Source organism: Periplaneta americana, chromosome 16 (assembly GCF_040183065.1).
Source record: "Periplaneta americana isolate PAMFEO1 chromosome 16, P.americana_PAMFEO1_priV1, whole genome shotgun sequence".
Lineage (NCBI taxonomy): Eukaryota > Metazoa > Arthropoda > Insecta > Blattodea > Blattidae > Periplaneta > Periplaneta americana.
In genome coordinates, this window is record NC_091132.1 from 58,316,668 (window position 1) to 58,334,015 (window position 17,348).

Sequence of the window (17,348 nt, forward strand, 5' to 3'; positions counted from 1 at the left end):
CTTCTCTTAGAGTATTTTTCTCCCATATTTTTGCATAATGTAAAGATTTTTGTTCTAAACATTTGATTTTGCTGTGCATGGTAATGATTTATATGATGAATTAATTTTGTTGTTCAAGAGGTGCAATAAAATTTGCAGTCTTTGTAAAAGGTAATGCTTGCCAGAAATGGTTTTTAGTGCTCACCTGTTTAAAATCAAACCATGTTAATGTTATAAATTTGGAAAAAACTAGCGAGTTTTGTTCTAAGCATACCAAGTACTAATGCTCATACAAAAAGGATATTTCTTCCGATGAACAATAAATTGGATAGATGTTTGTAACAGAAGCACAACACATGTAACCAAATCAGAGCTGCAAACTGCAGTCGACTTCAACTATTACGCAAGACAAAATCTGTCTCAAAATACTCTTAATTTAAGTCTAGCTACCAAAGTATAAAGTTTTTAGTAACTGAACTGAATCATTTGTCAATTTTTTGTGTGAAATTTTGTCGAATCCTTAGTCTCTGTATTTTCTTCAAAAAAAGTTGGCAACTCTAGACACGGCTGTGACTTTTACGTGAATACGTCTGGCTTAAATCGACAGATCTAGACGAGATCTTTCGTTTGGCACCAAAATCAGCATGCTAGCACCTCAGAATCGCGAGATATATTATCCAGAAAATTGTGGCCATGCCCAAGATGGCAGTTAGTTGCCACCAATTCAAGGTCATGGATCGTAGTCATATACTCGATCGAATGAGACCACATTTATTTCAGTCACAAAGTCATGGTGTCATAATGGATCACCCCGCTGTTTCCGTCGTGGTACCCCATGTGTCAGCCTGATTTTAAAGACATATTCACGTCAAAATGTGAATGATATTGTGAATAAATTACTGATGAGTGATGGGTATTATAATAAAAGAATGTATTTATCGTAATTTTTATTCCTCTTGTTCATTGATAATTGTGATTCTAAATATAGGCATATTAGAGATCCTGCCATTGGAAAGAAATATATGTAGTGTTACATGTAATTATTTTATGATTTGTACTGTAGGCCTATGGGATGACTGATTGTTATAGATAGTTATGATCCATATTTTTGGTAAATTATATTTCATAAACATGTTTAAAAAATCGGTGTTCCTTATTTTATGCATTTCACAACAATTTACTAGGCTTTATCATGTTACCTTATCCTGTGCAAAAATCCTGCATATGGCAATTGCCATTAGTGCAGCACTGCAACATCTCTTACAAGAGACAGACAGAGAGAAGTCCCCCATTTCGCATTTCCAACAATGTGTTGAGATATGTAGACATGCAGTTAATAAGTAAATTTGAACGTATGGGATATCCTATAAGATTGCTATTTGTCCCTTAATGAAAGGAATTATCCTGAAACGGATTACTTTTGTTCCTAGTTCCCGATATTCATGGCAATGTCTTGGAATTTTTTAACGAATTCTCCCATAACTATAACAGAAAATTCGAGAAAAAAATAATTACAGAGCTGTAATTTGTACATAAACATGGTTCAACATTTTGTATGCAAGCAAATAGTATCAAAATTGTGACATCCTTATTGAACATTGCTTGGATTGTTCAACAGTTTCTAGCCACAATGTTGTTGTTGTCTAGTGCCTTGCATCTGGCAACAAAGCCATTGGCAGTCGTGCCCTCTAATACTGTAGTTTCTTCTGATCTTAATGCTTCACAGGTCTTCAAGTGATCTTCATTCATTTCTGCTGGATCATTACACAGGACACATATTCTAGCCACAATGTAAAAACGTTTAATTTATACAATAATATTGTAAATTTTTATACTGAACAACATTGAAATTTTATTATCTCAACAATAACTCTTCACTTTCTACAATTTAATTTCACTCCCGTCAACAATGGGATTTGCTCTCCGCACAGCAACACAGCGTCTGTTATTGCACTCCACAAACGAGAATGACAATTTACTTGGACTATTACGAACAACAATGAACTGTTAATCTTAACCAATATTCACAAAGCACTATTTACAACACAGAACTGTCAGTTCTCAGTTCACAGCTCGTTTGTCTTGGCTAGTTCTTCTAGCTCAGTCACTCGCGTTCACAGAATCTCGAACCTCAGACCTTCAGAGACGATCCGCTGAACTTCGAACTCAGGTCCCCCAACTGCAGTCCACTGCACTCGAACTCCGGGCTTCAGGCTCCACAGTTACGGACACAACTCAAGTCTCGAAGCTGGCTTCACTGCTACACAAGACTGTCTGGCTTGCTCTCCACTGACTTTAACAACACTGCCTTACTGACTGACTGACTACTACTCAAGTTCACTCGCGTCTTCTCTTTTATAACCAAACTATAGTTTCTGGAGAGTTCGCGAAAGATTCCACTCTCGAATCATCCGGATATCTCTCCTCTCTGCCGCAGTAGCTCTTTCCGCTTTCTCCCCTCTACTCCCTAAGCCACATCACATGCCACAGAAAGCAGATGTGCGCGCAACCTCTGTGCCGGCCGACCTTGCACTTCCTTCTGCTGGTCGTGAGTTCGAATCTCACGTCGCTGTCACAATATAATTACTTAGTTCGTGCATTTTGGAAGAAATTATTGTCTCCATTCTGGTCTCTTTTACTTTCTTTCCTTAATACAGACTTATAATCTAATTCAGTATAGGCGAATGTATGCTTTTTGACCAATGTTTCACATTGTGCAGTTCACAAGGCCAAATCTGAGATAACATATGACAATGGACAAACACTATCCACAGAACCAAGATAGTAGATAATTTGATTATACAACAGTAGCGTCACTGTGGGACGGCAGAAGACATAAGCTAATTGCAGGTATCTCGCACCTTATACATGAAAGTTGAACACTTGCATCACCCAGACACCTTATTATAAGAAAACAAAACACACATCATCGTGCTTACCCACTTGGCCTTCTCTTCTCTCCTTACTTATAAAAGGCTTTTAAGTAGTGCTGTCAATCGATCAAAAAAGTTAATTGATTAACAATTTGAATTTAATCGATTAATCAGTAGATTAATCTAGTTTTGGTCGATTTGAAAAAAGTTTTAATATACTGTAATACATAATTGTTAAATTTAATTTGTGTTCGGTGATAAGCATAACTATAAAATGTTGTATATCCAGGGGCGGCTCGTCCATAAGAGCTGCGGAGCTGCAGCACTCCCTGCTTTGACAGGAAAATAAAAATAATATTTATTTTAATTTGTAGAAGAATTGTTACAGCTTTTATTGGTAAATTGCTTTATATTTCATCTGGCCGGGAATATGTACTATTATCTTATGCATAATCTTTTTGCGCGTCGACTGTATTGGAATTGCCACTGCATTCAAAGTCGTCCTGGGATTTGCAGGGTGGTCAGCTCATAGAGAGTGTGTCTTGGATGGTCAGGGGGTAGAGAGGTGAAGAGAACCAAAGGGAAACTGCTGCTGTTTAAAACCCATATCTCGCTGCAGTAGCTTGCAGAGCTAGGCCGCAAGGGATCTTTCCTCTCCTCACACACCGCTATTGTAATGCTGCGTCAAATGGATTCTCTATTTCCTTGAAACTTAATGACAAAATTTTTATTTTCTTTTCACATACTTATTGTTGTAGAATCTTATCGAGTTAATATAACGAAATTAATATTCTCTTTTGCCTTATTATTACGTATATATCCAGCCTCCAGCAGAACCTAATATTTGTCTTAACTCAAAATGATTGCATGAGTAGAATCCTTTTGATATAGCACGTAAAATACGAAAGAGACTTCTTTTCCAGTTTTAGAAAATTGTTGACCATCAGTATATCTGAGTGTTGCTTTGGTGTGATGTCTTAATACCGTAACTTAACCAGTGCAAATTTGCAAGCATGAGTGTGTGTGAATTACAGAATATTAATTTTATTTTTCTCAACTTTCCCTTGCAGAGAATATTGATGTAATGAAGTGAAATTAAAGGGTCGTCCGTTACCCGACTTAAATCTTACTTAAGCTTCATCCAGCCGAAATAGTGCATATATGTAAGGAAGTATAATAATGAAATTTACGCTAAGCATTTGTGGTTACGTGGATGTGAACAAAAAAAATCTGTATTTTGTTTTCCATGCCTTCTCTTCGGTGGTGATGCTGCATGGACTAGGAGTGGTGTGACAGATTTAGGACATTTGCCCCTAAAAAGCAAAGTGCACGAATCTTTGCAGTCTCACCTGAAAAATGTTGTTTCATTGGCTATGTTACGCAACTCATACTGCTGTGCAATTAAGTAAAACGAACAGAAGAAACATTCTCAAACATAATCAAGAAGTGAGAAAAAATCGTGAAATTATTTAAAAAAAAAATATTGATTGTATCAAATTTTGTGGCCAATATGAACTTCCCCTTAGGGGACATGATGAAAAAACGATTCGAAGAACTCTGATGTGTTTCGTGGGTTGCTACAGTTCGTGAGTAATCTAAACGAGCCTCTCAAAAATCATTTTGAACATGCAACTGTTTAAGGTTATTCTAAGACAATTCAGAATGAACTGGTAGATTGTAAGTTGAGTGTCTGCCGATCTGAAATTCAGACTGAAATCAATTGTATTAGTTTTTCTCAGGGATTAGGAAATGGTCCCACAGACATCTCCCAACTAAGTCAGGAAGTTTTGGTTTTTCGATATGTAGTGCATTTATTTTTGTCCTATACTTATTAGTAATGGTATCAAGAAGTGAAATTTGTATGTACCGAAATCTACTGCAGCTCTCCCAATCCACAAGATCACGAGCCGCCACTGTGTATATCTGTTTATACTGTATTATTATATTGGATAACAATACTATTTTAGGCCTGAAATGATCTGGCCGAGTTTGGCTTCTACATTTCATGTTTTCGTGGGCTTTGAGGTTGCACTTCGAAAGCTGCAACTGAGGCACATTTCTTCTGACCTCGTGGCCTGGCTGGTGTTCACCCACTCATCAGCTTTCACTTTTCCCATCCATAGACTGGTCTCTTGTCAATGCCCTTCTCAAGGGTGGAATGGGGTGAGAATATCAATGATGGCTTGTCTTCCTAAATAAGGTATAAATAACTAACAATTCTTGCCATCTAGTAGGCAGGAGTCAACACTGTTCTCTCCCCTTATGTCTTAGTTTTTGATTTATGCGAGGGTGTTGTACTATTGTACTTTGTAGTACAGTAGTGAGTGTGGTCTAGTGTTGTTATGTATTTCGGGAAAATAGAAACCGAAACAGATACGAGCAATGATGAAGATATAATTCATTCACTGTTAGAGCATCCTTTTCGAGAAAAAATAAATAATATTGAAAGAATGGTAATTTTAAATAAGGATGGAGGTACATCTTAACTGACAATTTTTCAGAAAGATAATCTTAAAATGCTAGTTTTCAATGCATGCTGGTAACTTATAGGCAATATACATAGTTATGTGGTTCGAAATAAACTTTTCTGTTGGGCTTGCTTGTTGCTGGCAAAAAAAAAAAAAAAAAGCGATTATAATGTACCGGTATCTATCTGTCTAATGTTCTTAATGGTATTAGTTCTAGATTAGATTTGGTCAATGGTCTTAAAGATTAAAGTATCCCACGACATAATTCTTCACATGATACATACCAGTGCTGTCATGGAGGCCATACAGGGTCATACACCATATGGGAACCTACAGTGTTTTAAATTAATCGTATGGGGAAAAGTAAATTTTGCCTGTATGAAGCCATCAAGCTTGTTGTACAATTAAAATGTAAAGCAATACAATTTCTTTACTTCTTTAACATTAAAAAATTATTAAATGAGTCGGAGAGATAGAGAGAGGAGAGTGAAATATATTTCAAGGGAGAAAACAAGGGGCGGGGCATATGGCCAAGAAAAAAATTACTATGACGGAACTGATACACGCCATGCACAGCATAGCCCAACGAAATGGTGTGTAACTAGAAAATGGGTGACAGTCCTGCCATATATCCACAATATGCGGAACCCGAATCACGTAAAGTGAAGTGGGTAGGCATTGGATACATGCATAGTACTTGGTACCGTACCTTCCCATGACATGCCATGAAGGCACTTGGGTCGGGAGGCATGGAGATAGAGTGACATGTTTTCGGATCTTACTGAGGTGGTGTAGTAGGTACCACGCTTCGACCGACTTTTAACTCTGGGTAAGACTAGGTACCCAGTTTGACAGAAGGCTGAGTGAATTTCGAGTTCTGGAAGTTTTGGCAACGAGAAAAATCCTACCACTATCCGGGATTGAATTCGTAACATTCCAGTACCGGTACGTATCCAATTGCTTTACCAACTGAGCTACCGGGTTACTTTCAATGTTTTTAGAGTCATGTTATTCCATAATTTTAAACAAACGCTATTCTCGTGTTATAGTGTTAGTGACGAATGTCGTCAATGAGCCGAAGTAAGCCGAATGGTTGTGATCAAATTTCGGGCTGTGTTATTTACTGAAACTGTGAAGAGAGGGCAGTAGGAGCGAAGCGTACAAGATGGCCACCTGAAGTGCAGGTGGAGTTGTGGAGTAAAGAGAAGAACTTTAATGCAATGTAGTCAAGGAGATGGAGGTTGACATCCTCCAGACATGGATGAATTGGGGCATCATCCATGTATACGTGTGAGACGAAAAAATGTCAGACTTGTGCTCGAAAACGCCGAAAAAATCCGCGGTTTGTTTGCAGTTCGCCTCTTAGAAAAAACAGGGCAGAGACAGGATGTGTCAAAGTTGGGGTTTGTGTATCTCAGTTTGGAACCAGAGCAGAATGAAGAAAAGTCGTCAATATCAGATGTTGTACCCCAAGTTCAGGTATGATTTAGTATAGCATTGTTTAATATTACGTATACAACTTTAAGTTTTCGAGGTATGTTTCTAATGGCCTACATTTTATGGAATTATGTTTTCACTTTTTAAAGAAAAGGTAAAGGATTACAATTCTATGACACACTTCCTATTAATTGTAATTTGACGAATAAAACAGTATTTATTCATTTGTGTAACTCTGACTATAGGGTCACAAAGAAATACATTTGTATTTGTACGTTTCGAAGGCATGAAGAATGAGAGGGTTGTTTTGTTTCACATTTGACGAGAATGAAGAACTTCATTTTTTACACGACATTTGGTGAACTGACGAAAATGAATCATGTATAAGTGTACGATGGTACTTTATTAATATAAGTAGGGTGGAAGAAAACTGACAGGCTCCAAAACTTTTCTGTCATGAGGTTATGGCTAGGTCTACTATTAAATTTATGTACCAGAATCTTAGCAGTTTATATAACGTAATATTCATCATCATAATCTTCTTCTTCTTCTTCTTCTTCTTCTACTCCTCCTACTCCTCCTCCTCCTTCTCCTCCACAGATTAGGTTATATGCCTTTATCGACTCAAAGAGTATCCTTCCATAAAGAGAATTCCATGAAGGGAATTCATAACAGATAACATGCACTATGATTTAATATTTTGTTACTTCCTAAACACTTAGGCTATCAATATTTAGATTGGAAGAGGTTAGTCTGTTATTGTTTATACGCCGTGAAACATAAAGTACTGTTTCAGATTAATTCGGAGTATGGCTAATTATAAATATATATACAGCCAAGTAGGCTAGTTTTTTCATGTATGCAGAGTTTTAAATTAGCCTATAGTAATATAAGAATATTGTGTTTTGTAATAGGTTTACGTCTGTCCTTTGTGATTCGAAGCTGATCATAGTGATTTCAGAGAACTTTAAGTCTAGGACTTTTTTTTCCAGAGAACTTTAAGTCTATGACTTTTTCTCATGAAACTTCACAGTTACTGACAAAATTTTATAATAAGGTGTTATTTCTCTAATGAAATGACTTAAATCGCCTTAGAATCACAATCACCACCACCACCACTACCACCACCACCACCACCACCATCACCTTGCTCTTGCTCTTGAAGGTGCTCTTGGTCATTTCATATATTTCTTGGCCGTTCCAAATCTCCCATCCTATTGGCTGTTACGTGGGAAAGCTTATTTGAAGATCCCTAAGTCTTTACTCGTTTCATTTACATGGTCTTCATAGTTTTTTTGGTGTAATTTAAATTCTTCTATTTTAGCCTACTCTAGGGTGTTGGTCACGACAAATTTTAGCTCAATTTTTTGGGATGTGAAGCCTGGATTCATTGATTGAATGGTTTATATTTTTAATGTAAAACTATCAATTAACTATAAATATGATTTAGGTCACAATATTGAGTACAGTCATTGAAAAATACAGTCAATGTTCCTCAGTTTTAACGTATTTATTTTTGAACAAGATGCTGCAAGAACATTTAATTTTTTATCCTGTTTTCTAAATTAAAATATATATATATATATATATATATATATATAATAAAAACCTTTACAATCATATGTTTCATATATTAATACTGTAGATTACAGGATCACCATGAATGGCTTGTAAAACTAAATTATCAGTATTAATGTCAGTTTGTATCTAAATATATTTGGCGGGTATTATTATTATTATTATTATTATTATTATTATTATTATTATTATTATTAGAATGCATAAAAAAATTGGCGCTCATGACTGACGAAGAAAAATATGTGACGATTAGGAGACCAATATGGGACCCGGGAGGATCCAAAAAATATTAGCTTAAATATGAAAGTTCCCAGTAAATAACTTGCGGGATAGTTGTTCACCCTAGCCTACTCTGAATTTTAATATTTTTTTAGGATAGGCATATTTTGTTTTCCTGCCCATATGTAATCTAGTAAAACCCAACAGAGGTCACAAAAACCTCATTTGTGTATCTTTCAGTTTTTTTAATATCTTTTATTTATGATCGATGTTTTGCTTCCATATCGTAAGGTTGGCTTAGAACAAAAATATTATGAATACTAATGTAGTGATAGTTGAATGGGCTTGGTCTAAAGGCATATATGAATCGGGGATTGCAGAAACAGCACATGTCATGAAACCTAAATTTTTCAGTAGATACAAAAAACGTTATTACTGGTGATAGATCACATCATTGGTTATAGTACTGGCTTCTTCAGACAGAAGCCTAATAGATGTGTCGTTTTATACCAAATTTATTGGAATCTAATGAATTGTTAATGAAATAAATCAATATATATTTTAGCTTGACATGCGCTGTTTCTGCAAGGAATCAAAATTGTAATACATACATGCATGGGCATATGTACATACATACATACGTCAACCTGGTTGGTGAGTTGGTATAGTGCTGGCCTTCTATGCCCAAGGTTGCGGGTTCGATCCTGGGCCAGGTCGATGGCATTTAAGTGTGCTTAAATGCGACAGGCTCATGTCAGTAGATTTACTGGCTTGTAAAAAGAACTCCTGCGGGACAAAATTCCGGCACATCCGGCGACGCTGATATAACCTCTGCAGTTGCGAGCGTCGTTAAATAAAATATAACATTTAACATTTACATACATACACGTACGTACATACATACATACATACATACGTGTTCTGCTCATGGGCAGGTCTTTCACTGCAAACCCAGAATTCTCCAATCTTTCATATTTTCTGCTTTCCTCTTAGTCTCCGCATATGATCCATATATCTTAGAGGCATAATATTAACTTTTTTTTATCCAATGGCATGGCCCTTAACTTATTATTTGCCCCGATTATATGAGCAGACTCATAGACTTCGCTAATGCTTAGAAGCATAGACCACTTAGTTCGTCAGAGACTATCCAGAGTGCACCACAGGTGGTAGATCTACATTACACTCGTAATGAATGAGTGATGAAGAATTGTTGGGATGTCACAGTGGAATTGGAGTACCCAGAAAAAACTCTTGTGTTGCCTGGACCATGGGGTTATCCAACACAGGTTATAAATTCAAGGTAGAGCGGGATTTGAACCCCGATCTCCTGGCTTATAAGCCCAATGCTTTAGCACTGAGTGACTGTGGCAGTAATTCCCGTAAATTTTAGTGTCAGAAAGATAATGGGTATAGATCAGTAGTTCGGATTATAAAATACCTATTGTACTTATTTTGTTGGCTCCTGTCAGTGCATTGGAAATAAAGGATTATTATTTATGACACTGATATAATACTCCAGACATTGCTTCATTTGGAACTTTGTAAAGAAAAATTAGCTTATAAGTCAAAGTTAGAAGAGGTAGACAAGTTAACTTATGATGATGAAAAGAATGTAGTTTTATACATGAATACATGGTAAAAGGGGTATAACTGCATTAATTTTAAGAACAGAATCTTTAGGTTGTAAGTAACCAAAAAGTCAAATGTCATTTTGGTATTTGAATAGCTGTTTAGCCGAAAAAAAGATTTGTGTCTGAAGTTTGAATTCCATGTACGTATGTTAAAACTATTGGGTATTGAGACATATGAGTGGTAAGGTATCAACGCGAAGAATAAGCTGAAAAAATATTCCTTTGTCATTTCTTAGTAAAATGCTTCATTTGTGTAATAACATACAAAATTAACTGATTAAATGCGTTTTTAATCAATTAACTTTTTTACGTTGTTGTTACGCAAATCAAGTGCTTTTCAAAGAAATGACAAAGAAATATTTATTTTGGCTTGTTCTTCGTGTATTCATATATTAAAAAACATTTGACTTTTTGGTTACTTACAACCTAAAATTCTGTTCTTAAAATTAATGCAGTTAGTTATAGTCCTTTCACCTTGTATATTTTAAAATACTTTCTCAGTATGAGAGTCCTATTAATTCCATTTTTAAAGTATCTGTGTACATAAACACCAGAAAATTAACAGGGCGAGAAGACTAAATAATACAAATAAGCTAGACCCATATTGAAAATATCGTACAGAATTACGTGATTAACCATAAGAAATATTCTAAAGTAGGCCTAGTTAGGCTAGATGGATTAATTTGTTAATACTTTATTAACTCTAGAGATCACTTCTTTTTAAGTATATACTGTATTTAAGAGTACACTACACTATAACTCTTAGTGAGTGTAAGATGGAAATATTAATCGATAGTTGGCTATGAGGGCAAGTTTCCTGAGCTTAATTCTATTTTCTTGCAACAATTCTGTATCATTTTATTATCAAAGTATAAGAAAAAGAGAGATTTCTCCATATATCTTCGGAATGTCATTATGATGAGCGCAATGCCTCTGTCATCAAAGAGATTTTCACTATATTGAACTTACGGAAGAAACTATGATAGTTTTGGTCCTCTGTATGCTTATCAGTACTGACTACTGGCGCATATAAGTTAACAGCATAAATTCAGTTTTCAGATTAAATAGTGAAAATAAAATGCTTCCATAGAACTTGGATTTTCAGTGCATTTATTTCTGTGAACGAGTAACTTTTAGTAATCTGAGTATTGCTTGACGTTAGAGTATGAGTATGTTCATGTTCTGTATTGCTGTTTTTGTTGATAGTGGGTTAATTTGGGCTTTACTATGACGTCATTTAGTATATATGGTTACTTAGTATATGTACCGGTACTTTCAGGAAGGAAAGCAGGACATTCTTCTGTTAGTCATAGAACTAAAGCTAACTAATTTTATTGAAGTTGCCTGCCTGATTTGACTGGCCTTACGAGTATATTATATACTTTATATATTATTACGATGTACCGAAGTACATGTGATATTTCTGTGCAAAAATTCTGCGTCATCATATGATGAAACTTAAACTGAGAGGATTCAATCTGACATTGGGATGGGAATCCGGTATGGCTTAGTGGATAGAGCGTCAGCACATAGAGCTGAAAACCTGGGTTCAAATCCCGGTGCCAGAGAGAATTTTTCTCTGTTCCACTCATCTTTCATCATATGATGACGCAGAATTTCTGCACAGAAATATCTTATGTACTTCAGTACATCGTAATAATATATGATATGCGAAAAATAATCACTTAGTGATTTAAGATGGCACTTATTCCGTCGGATCCCGGCCACTTAGTCACTCATAACAAGTGCACCTCTGCACATATGTGGACATTGTGTCACTGTCATACATCTATGACACAGTGCATGAGGGTAGGCCGCTAGAGGGAACCCTAGAGGTGGAACTTAAACTGAGAGGATTCAATCCAACATCGAGTTGGGAATCCTGTGTGGCTTAGTGGATAGAGCATCAGCACATAGAGCTGAAAATCCGGGTTCAAATCCCGGTGCCGGAGAGAATTTTTCTCCGTTCCACTCATCTTTCATCATATGGCCTTACGAAGTTAAAGTGATTTCCTGAAGTAGATGTCGGTGATTTATGACGAAACATAATAGAATTTATTGTAAAGAAATGAACACAAAACAAGAATTTTACCTTTATAAATTTATAGTTAAAAGTTGTAATGAAAAATGTTCCCAGAAATGTATATATTTATCTAAAACATGTGGATAATGTGTAGATAGTGTCTTTTTGAAAGAATTATTTATCTGTGCAACATTACAATGTTTGAATGATGGCCAGTAATTACAAAATGTTCATCTGTCACCACTGATTCTGATATTGGCAAAGTTGTACATTGAAAATGTAAACTTTACTTTAGAGATAACTATTTATCGAAAGTTGTATAGTTGTAATAACTCAATTTTATAGCTAGAGAAAGAAAACTCAATCTCAGATAATTTTGCTTTGAGTCGTATTTTACATTGGACCTGTGTATCACAAGTTTAGACAGTTGTACTTACTCGATTTTATAGAGGGTGGGTGGGAGAGGGGAGGAAACTTAATCTGAGATACTGAATTGTCAAGTCTTGAGCAGATCCTTAAAGCATACCCTAGTATTTCACTATAGATAAGCTTGATAATAAGGTTCTTTACTGCATATTGAGATACAGTTTTTATTTTTGTTTTCTTCTTTACTTAAACTAATTGTTTAAATGTCTGATTTGTTGTATTGTGCAGAACTCTTTTATAGAAGTCTAGAGATGTAATGGTATTATAGAAAACTCATTTTTTAAATTCTTATTGTATATGTGTTCTAAGTAATTAATATTACTCAAAATTTTTTCAGATTCATTACGTAGCTTATGGGGTTTTTAAGGTAATCCGTTGGGAGTTTTATTTTGCTTTATTTATTAAACATGCTACGTTGGACAGTTGATTAATTGTAATTTATAACCTTTGCTACCATCTTGGTTGGTACTAGGAAGTTATGTGATGTTGCCACTGGCCACTGTCTCTCATGTGACCACTCTCTCCTATAGCATTGAGCCATCTGTCAGTAAATTGTAACCCGCTTTCACAATTTGAAGTACAAGAGTATGTATTTACAGTAGAGGCTAGCAGTGACGACCATCTGTCTATATGGGTGTCTCGCATATTTGGAAAACCATCCTGGACACCCAGTGAAGCTCCTGACTTGAATATTTAAAATTTCTACCCAGATAGTTTCTTTAAGTTTACCTACAGAATGACGATGCTGTCATAGCTCGCAAAAACCTAATTTCTTTTGTTTCTATTTGTTTTCACTTTCGATTTGATGATGTCAAACTGTTACATTCATAGAACAACACCTATGAATGCCCTGAAAATACGTTTTATGACACATAGACCTATATGTATTTCAGTTTTCAACTCTTAATCTGTAATGTGCAGGTAAGGTACCCAAGGTATTTAAAGTCACTCTTGTATTGGACAATTTTACTTTTGATTACCATGTATAATACAACCTCAAACATCCATCTCTCGTAAAAGTAATTACATCCGTCTTTTCATATGATATATTATTACGATGTACCGAAGTACATTATGATATTTCCGTGCAGAAATTCTGCATCATATGATGAAGGATGACTGGAACAGAGAACAATTCTCTCCAGCACCGGGATTTGAACCCGGGTTTTCAGCTCTACGTGTTCTATGTGGGAATTCGGTATGGCGTAGGGGATAGAGCGTCAGCACGTAGAGCTGAAAACCTGGGTTCAAATCCCGGTGTCGGAGAGAATTTTTATCTGTTCCGCTCATCCTTCATATTTCATATGATGTTTGAACATTTTAATCAATAATCTGATTCAGTTTGTCTATGGTTCTTATGACAAATCATGTTATTGTACATAATGAACTTGTATTTTTCATCATTATGCCATATAGATTATAGAAAGCGTGTGTGATATATGTGGAAAAAATTATCTGAGAAAGGCTTAAAACTATAATGTTAAGGTCACAAAACAAAGTGACAAAGAACTAAATTTGTTTCAAGGTTACAGGTCTATTTGATGATAAAGGAAGGAAAAAAAAATAGTTCTCAAGAACAATTAGTTCATTTGTACATGTGTATATTATTATTTCTGTATTGTCATGAAAGAGTTTCAATTTCTACATTAATATAGATGTAATTAGCTTATTCGTGGAAAAGGGAAAGGTTCATTGTATCTGTTGAAGGATCATTCAGGTATGTGTACATCTATCGTCGGCATTGTGATACTTGTGTTTAAACAGAAGTAAACTTTGATTCAGTCAGATTGTAGCTGAGCGAGAATGTGGACATAGGATAATAATAATAATAATAATAATAATAATAATAATAATAATAATTCTGTTTTTAAAATTACGACAAAATGATCTTATAAATATCTTTATAATGATCTTTACAAATTGTACAGTTCAGGAATAAAAGTGTGATTATTGTTTAATTTTGACAAATTTACATAAAATAGCAGTTATAGAAACCACTCACTATCTCTCGTGTGGTCCGGATTTATGTGAGGAGGGTCTCGCATCCCGCACATCGCATGCGTCGGTTCAGAAAAGCCAAGGCTTCAGAGAGCTTAACGTTTCCCACTACCTTAGTTGCCGTTGTATGTAGGTACTAATGCTGCCTACTCTGTTTACCATACGAGTTTCCCGTCCCTGCTCTATTTGGAACCCAGAAAACACTGCCTAAGTTTAAAGTAAACCTTTTGAACCTTCTTTAATAGCTGTAAAAGATGTACAGTGTCATTTTCAACCTACACAACAAGGGGTCACTTACTGGCAATGATCATTGCTTCACATTTTAATCACATTAAAACATTGTTGGCTTATTTCATAGCTGTTACTGGACACATTCTCTACCTGCATAATACTGGCTAGCATTTCAAAAGTTCGAATTTACACGATGATAGTCTTAGAAGCTTACAAGATAAATGTATCTTTTAATATTGTTTTTCAGTTCTGAAGTACACAAGTAAAATCAAACGGCGTGAGATCGGGAGGGAGATTTATATTTTCTTGTCTAAATAAGACTTGACATGTTTCGTTTAATTAATTACGTTCCTTTTGGAATCCCGTTATCAGCAAATTTCTTGTGACATATTCTTCTTGTCCCCAATGACTCAGTTTTCACTTAAGGTTCGTACATAAATCGTTAAATGAAACTCTTATCGTGGTCTATGCATAATCACATACGACTGGTTTTCAACGACACACCAGTTATGTGTGTGTGTTTGTCTTAATTTGAAGTATACTTAACTTGCAAATTATTTTAGAAGTATAATTCAATCGTATTTTATACCGGAAGGAATGCCACTTTTTCCGGACAGAGGTAGGGTCTCCAGTACTACAGTATGTGGCCTGCTTGAAGTCCATTGCGTAGCTTAAAAATGACACTATGTAATTATGTTACAGAAATTGACGTAAATTTAACTGTTGAATAGTTAGGCCTATGTGTTATCTTAAGAAATATTTATAGCAAGTCTTATTGAAAGTAGTCACATTTAGTCGTATTTTTTCATGCACTCATGTTATGTGACAAGTATTGAATTGCAAAGAAACAGCTGGTGATGATGTGTACCACATTATTCACAGATTTAATTGAAAATGAAGGTTATACATACACTGACCGGAAAAAAAGTGTATCACTTAATTTTTTAAAGAACTGTAAGTAGAGCATCGATTATCTGAATACCGATCAACCGAAACATCAGTTAACCCAGCGTTTCTCAAACTTTTTTGAAGTGGGGACCACTGTTTAAAGTCAGAACAGTTCCGCGGTCCACCTTAGTCTTGTTCACTTTGGTCCTCTGTTATGAATTCGTATAGTCCCTGACTGGGTTACAGGCACGGCGCCAGATGTGCAGAGAAAAGATGTCGAGAGATACGACGTATATAGTGCTTTAACTCCCTCTTTTGTTGCTGAGAGTAGAGTGGGAAGTCGATAGACAGGTAGGGTAATAAATTTCATAAAATGTGTACTGGGAGAAGAAGTGAAATTCGATTGCCATGTGTCATTTCCAAACTCTGAGATTTTAAGCTACAGTGTGATACGCAATTCGAATTTTATCTTTTCTTCCGTCTTTTTTGAAGGACCACAAGGGCAGACCTCGAGGACCACAGGTGGTCCGCGGACCATAGTTTGAGAAACGCTGGGTTAACCGAAAGCATTTTACTCAACAAATTTTACTTTAATGGCCATTTTGAACTTGTCAGACTAGGCTAGTCAGTTCTCTGTGTTATTTGTAAGACATGTGATACAATATACTGTGTGTATATATATATATATATATATATATATATATATATATATATATAGTTTTGTGTTTAATATCAGTTTTCTTTGTTTTATAGTGCTCCTACGACACTGGTACAATTTGTTTTCATAAATGATCGGTTATCCGAAAAAATCAGTTATCCGAACACCTCCTGTCCCCAATTGTTTCGGATAATCGACTGTAATTTTATAGCTTATGCTTTATTTTTTCTACATCCTGACAAAGGCATATTGTAAAATGAAGTGCTGTAATTTATACAAAATTTCAAGTAATGCATTTCATGGAGTTATTGGAACAATGGTTTACATTAACACACGATTATGCGACTCAAACTGTCATTGTGCGCGTATTTTGTCCTGATATCGTGTGTTATCATTCCTAGTGGCGATGATGCCCGATATTCGTCACGCCATGCTGACCATCATGTCCTGCAAAATTTTCTGAAGGGTGAGGTTTAACTTCTGCTACAGTGCTGCCCTCATTTCGTTCAGGGTGTCGAAATTGCGACGTCGGACACTTTGATCGAGCATATGCCACAGGTGTTCAATAGCATTTAAGTCTGGGCTGCGTGTTGGCTGGTCCAGGGTTGGTATCCCGATGTCGCGAAGATAGTCCGTCATGTAAGCGAGCAGCATGGAGGTGGGCGTTGTCATGCATAAGGATGACATTTTTGCTGGCGAAAGAAACGAAGGGGATCACATGGTCTTCTAACACCTCCACTATGTATCGGTGCACATTCAGAGTGCCTCCAACGATGAAAACAAGCTTCGTTCGGATATAGATCTACCACGACTTGATTGTGGTCGTCTGTGGTTGGTACCTAGTTCACAGAATCGCCGTAGGGACGTTAGATGCTTCCACAGTGGCAATAGCCGCAAAACGAATGATTCATCCACCCTCAACAAATGTGACATCTC

At 35.9% G+C, this 17,348-nt stretch overlaps 1 protein-coding gene across 1 annotated transcript in view; it reads left to right on the forward strand.

The window, feature by feature from the left end:
- The first annotated feature begins 6,459 nt into the window (after nt 1-6,459).
- LOC138716330 (ribonuclease ZC3H12A-like) overlaps nt 6,460-17,348 on the forward strand; it is a 191,389-nt gene continuing 180,500 nt past the window's right edge. The window contains exon 1 of the mRNA XM_069849298.1: nt 6,460-6,799. Within this exon, the coding sequence (XP_069705399.1) occupies nt 6,578-6,799 (222 nt within the window). The 5' untranslated portion in view covers nt 6,460-6,577. The remainder of the gene's footprint in view (nt 6,800-17,348) is intronic.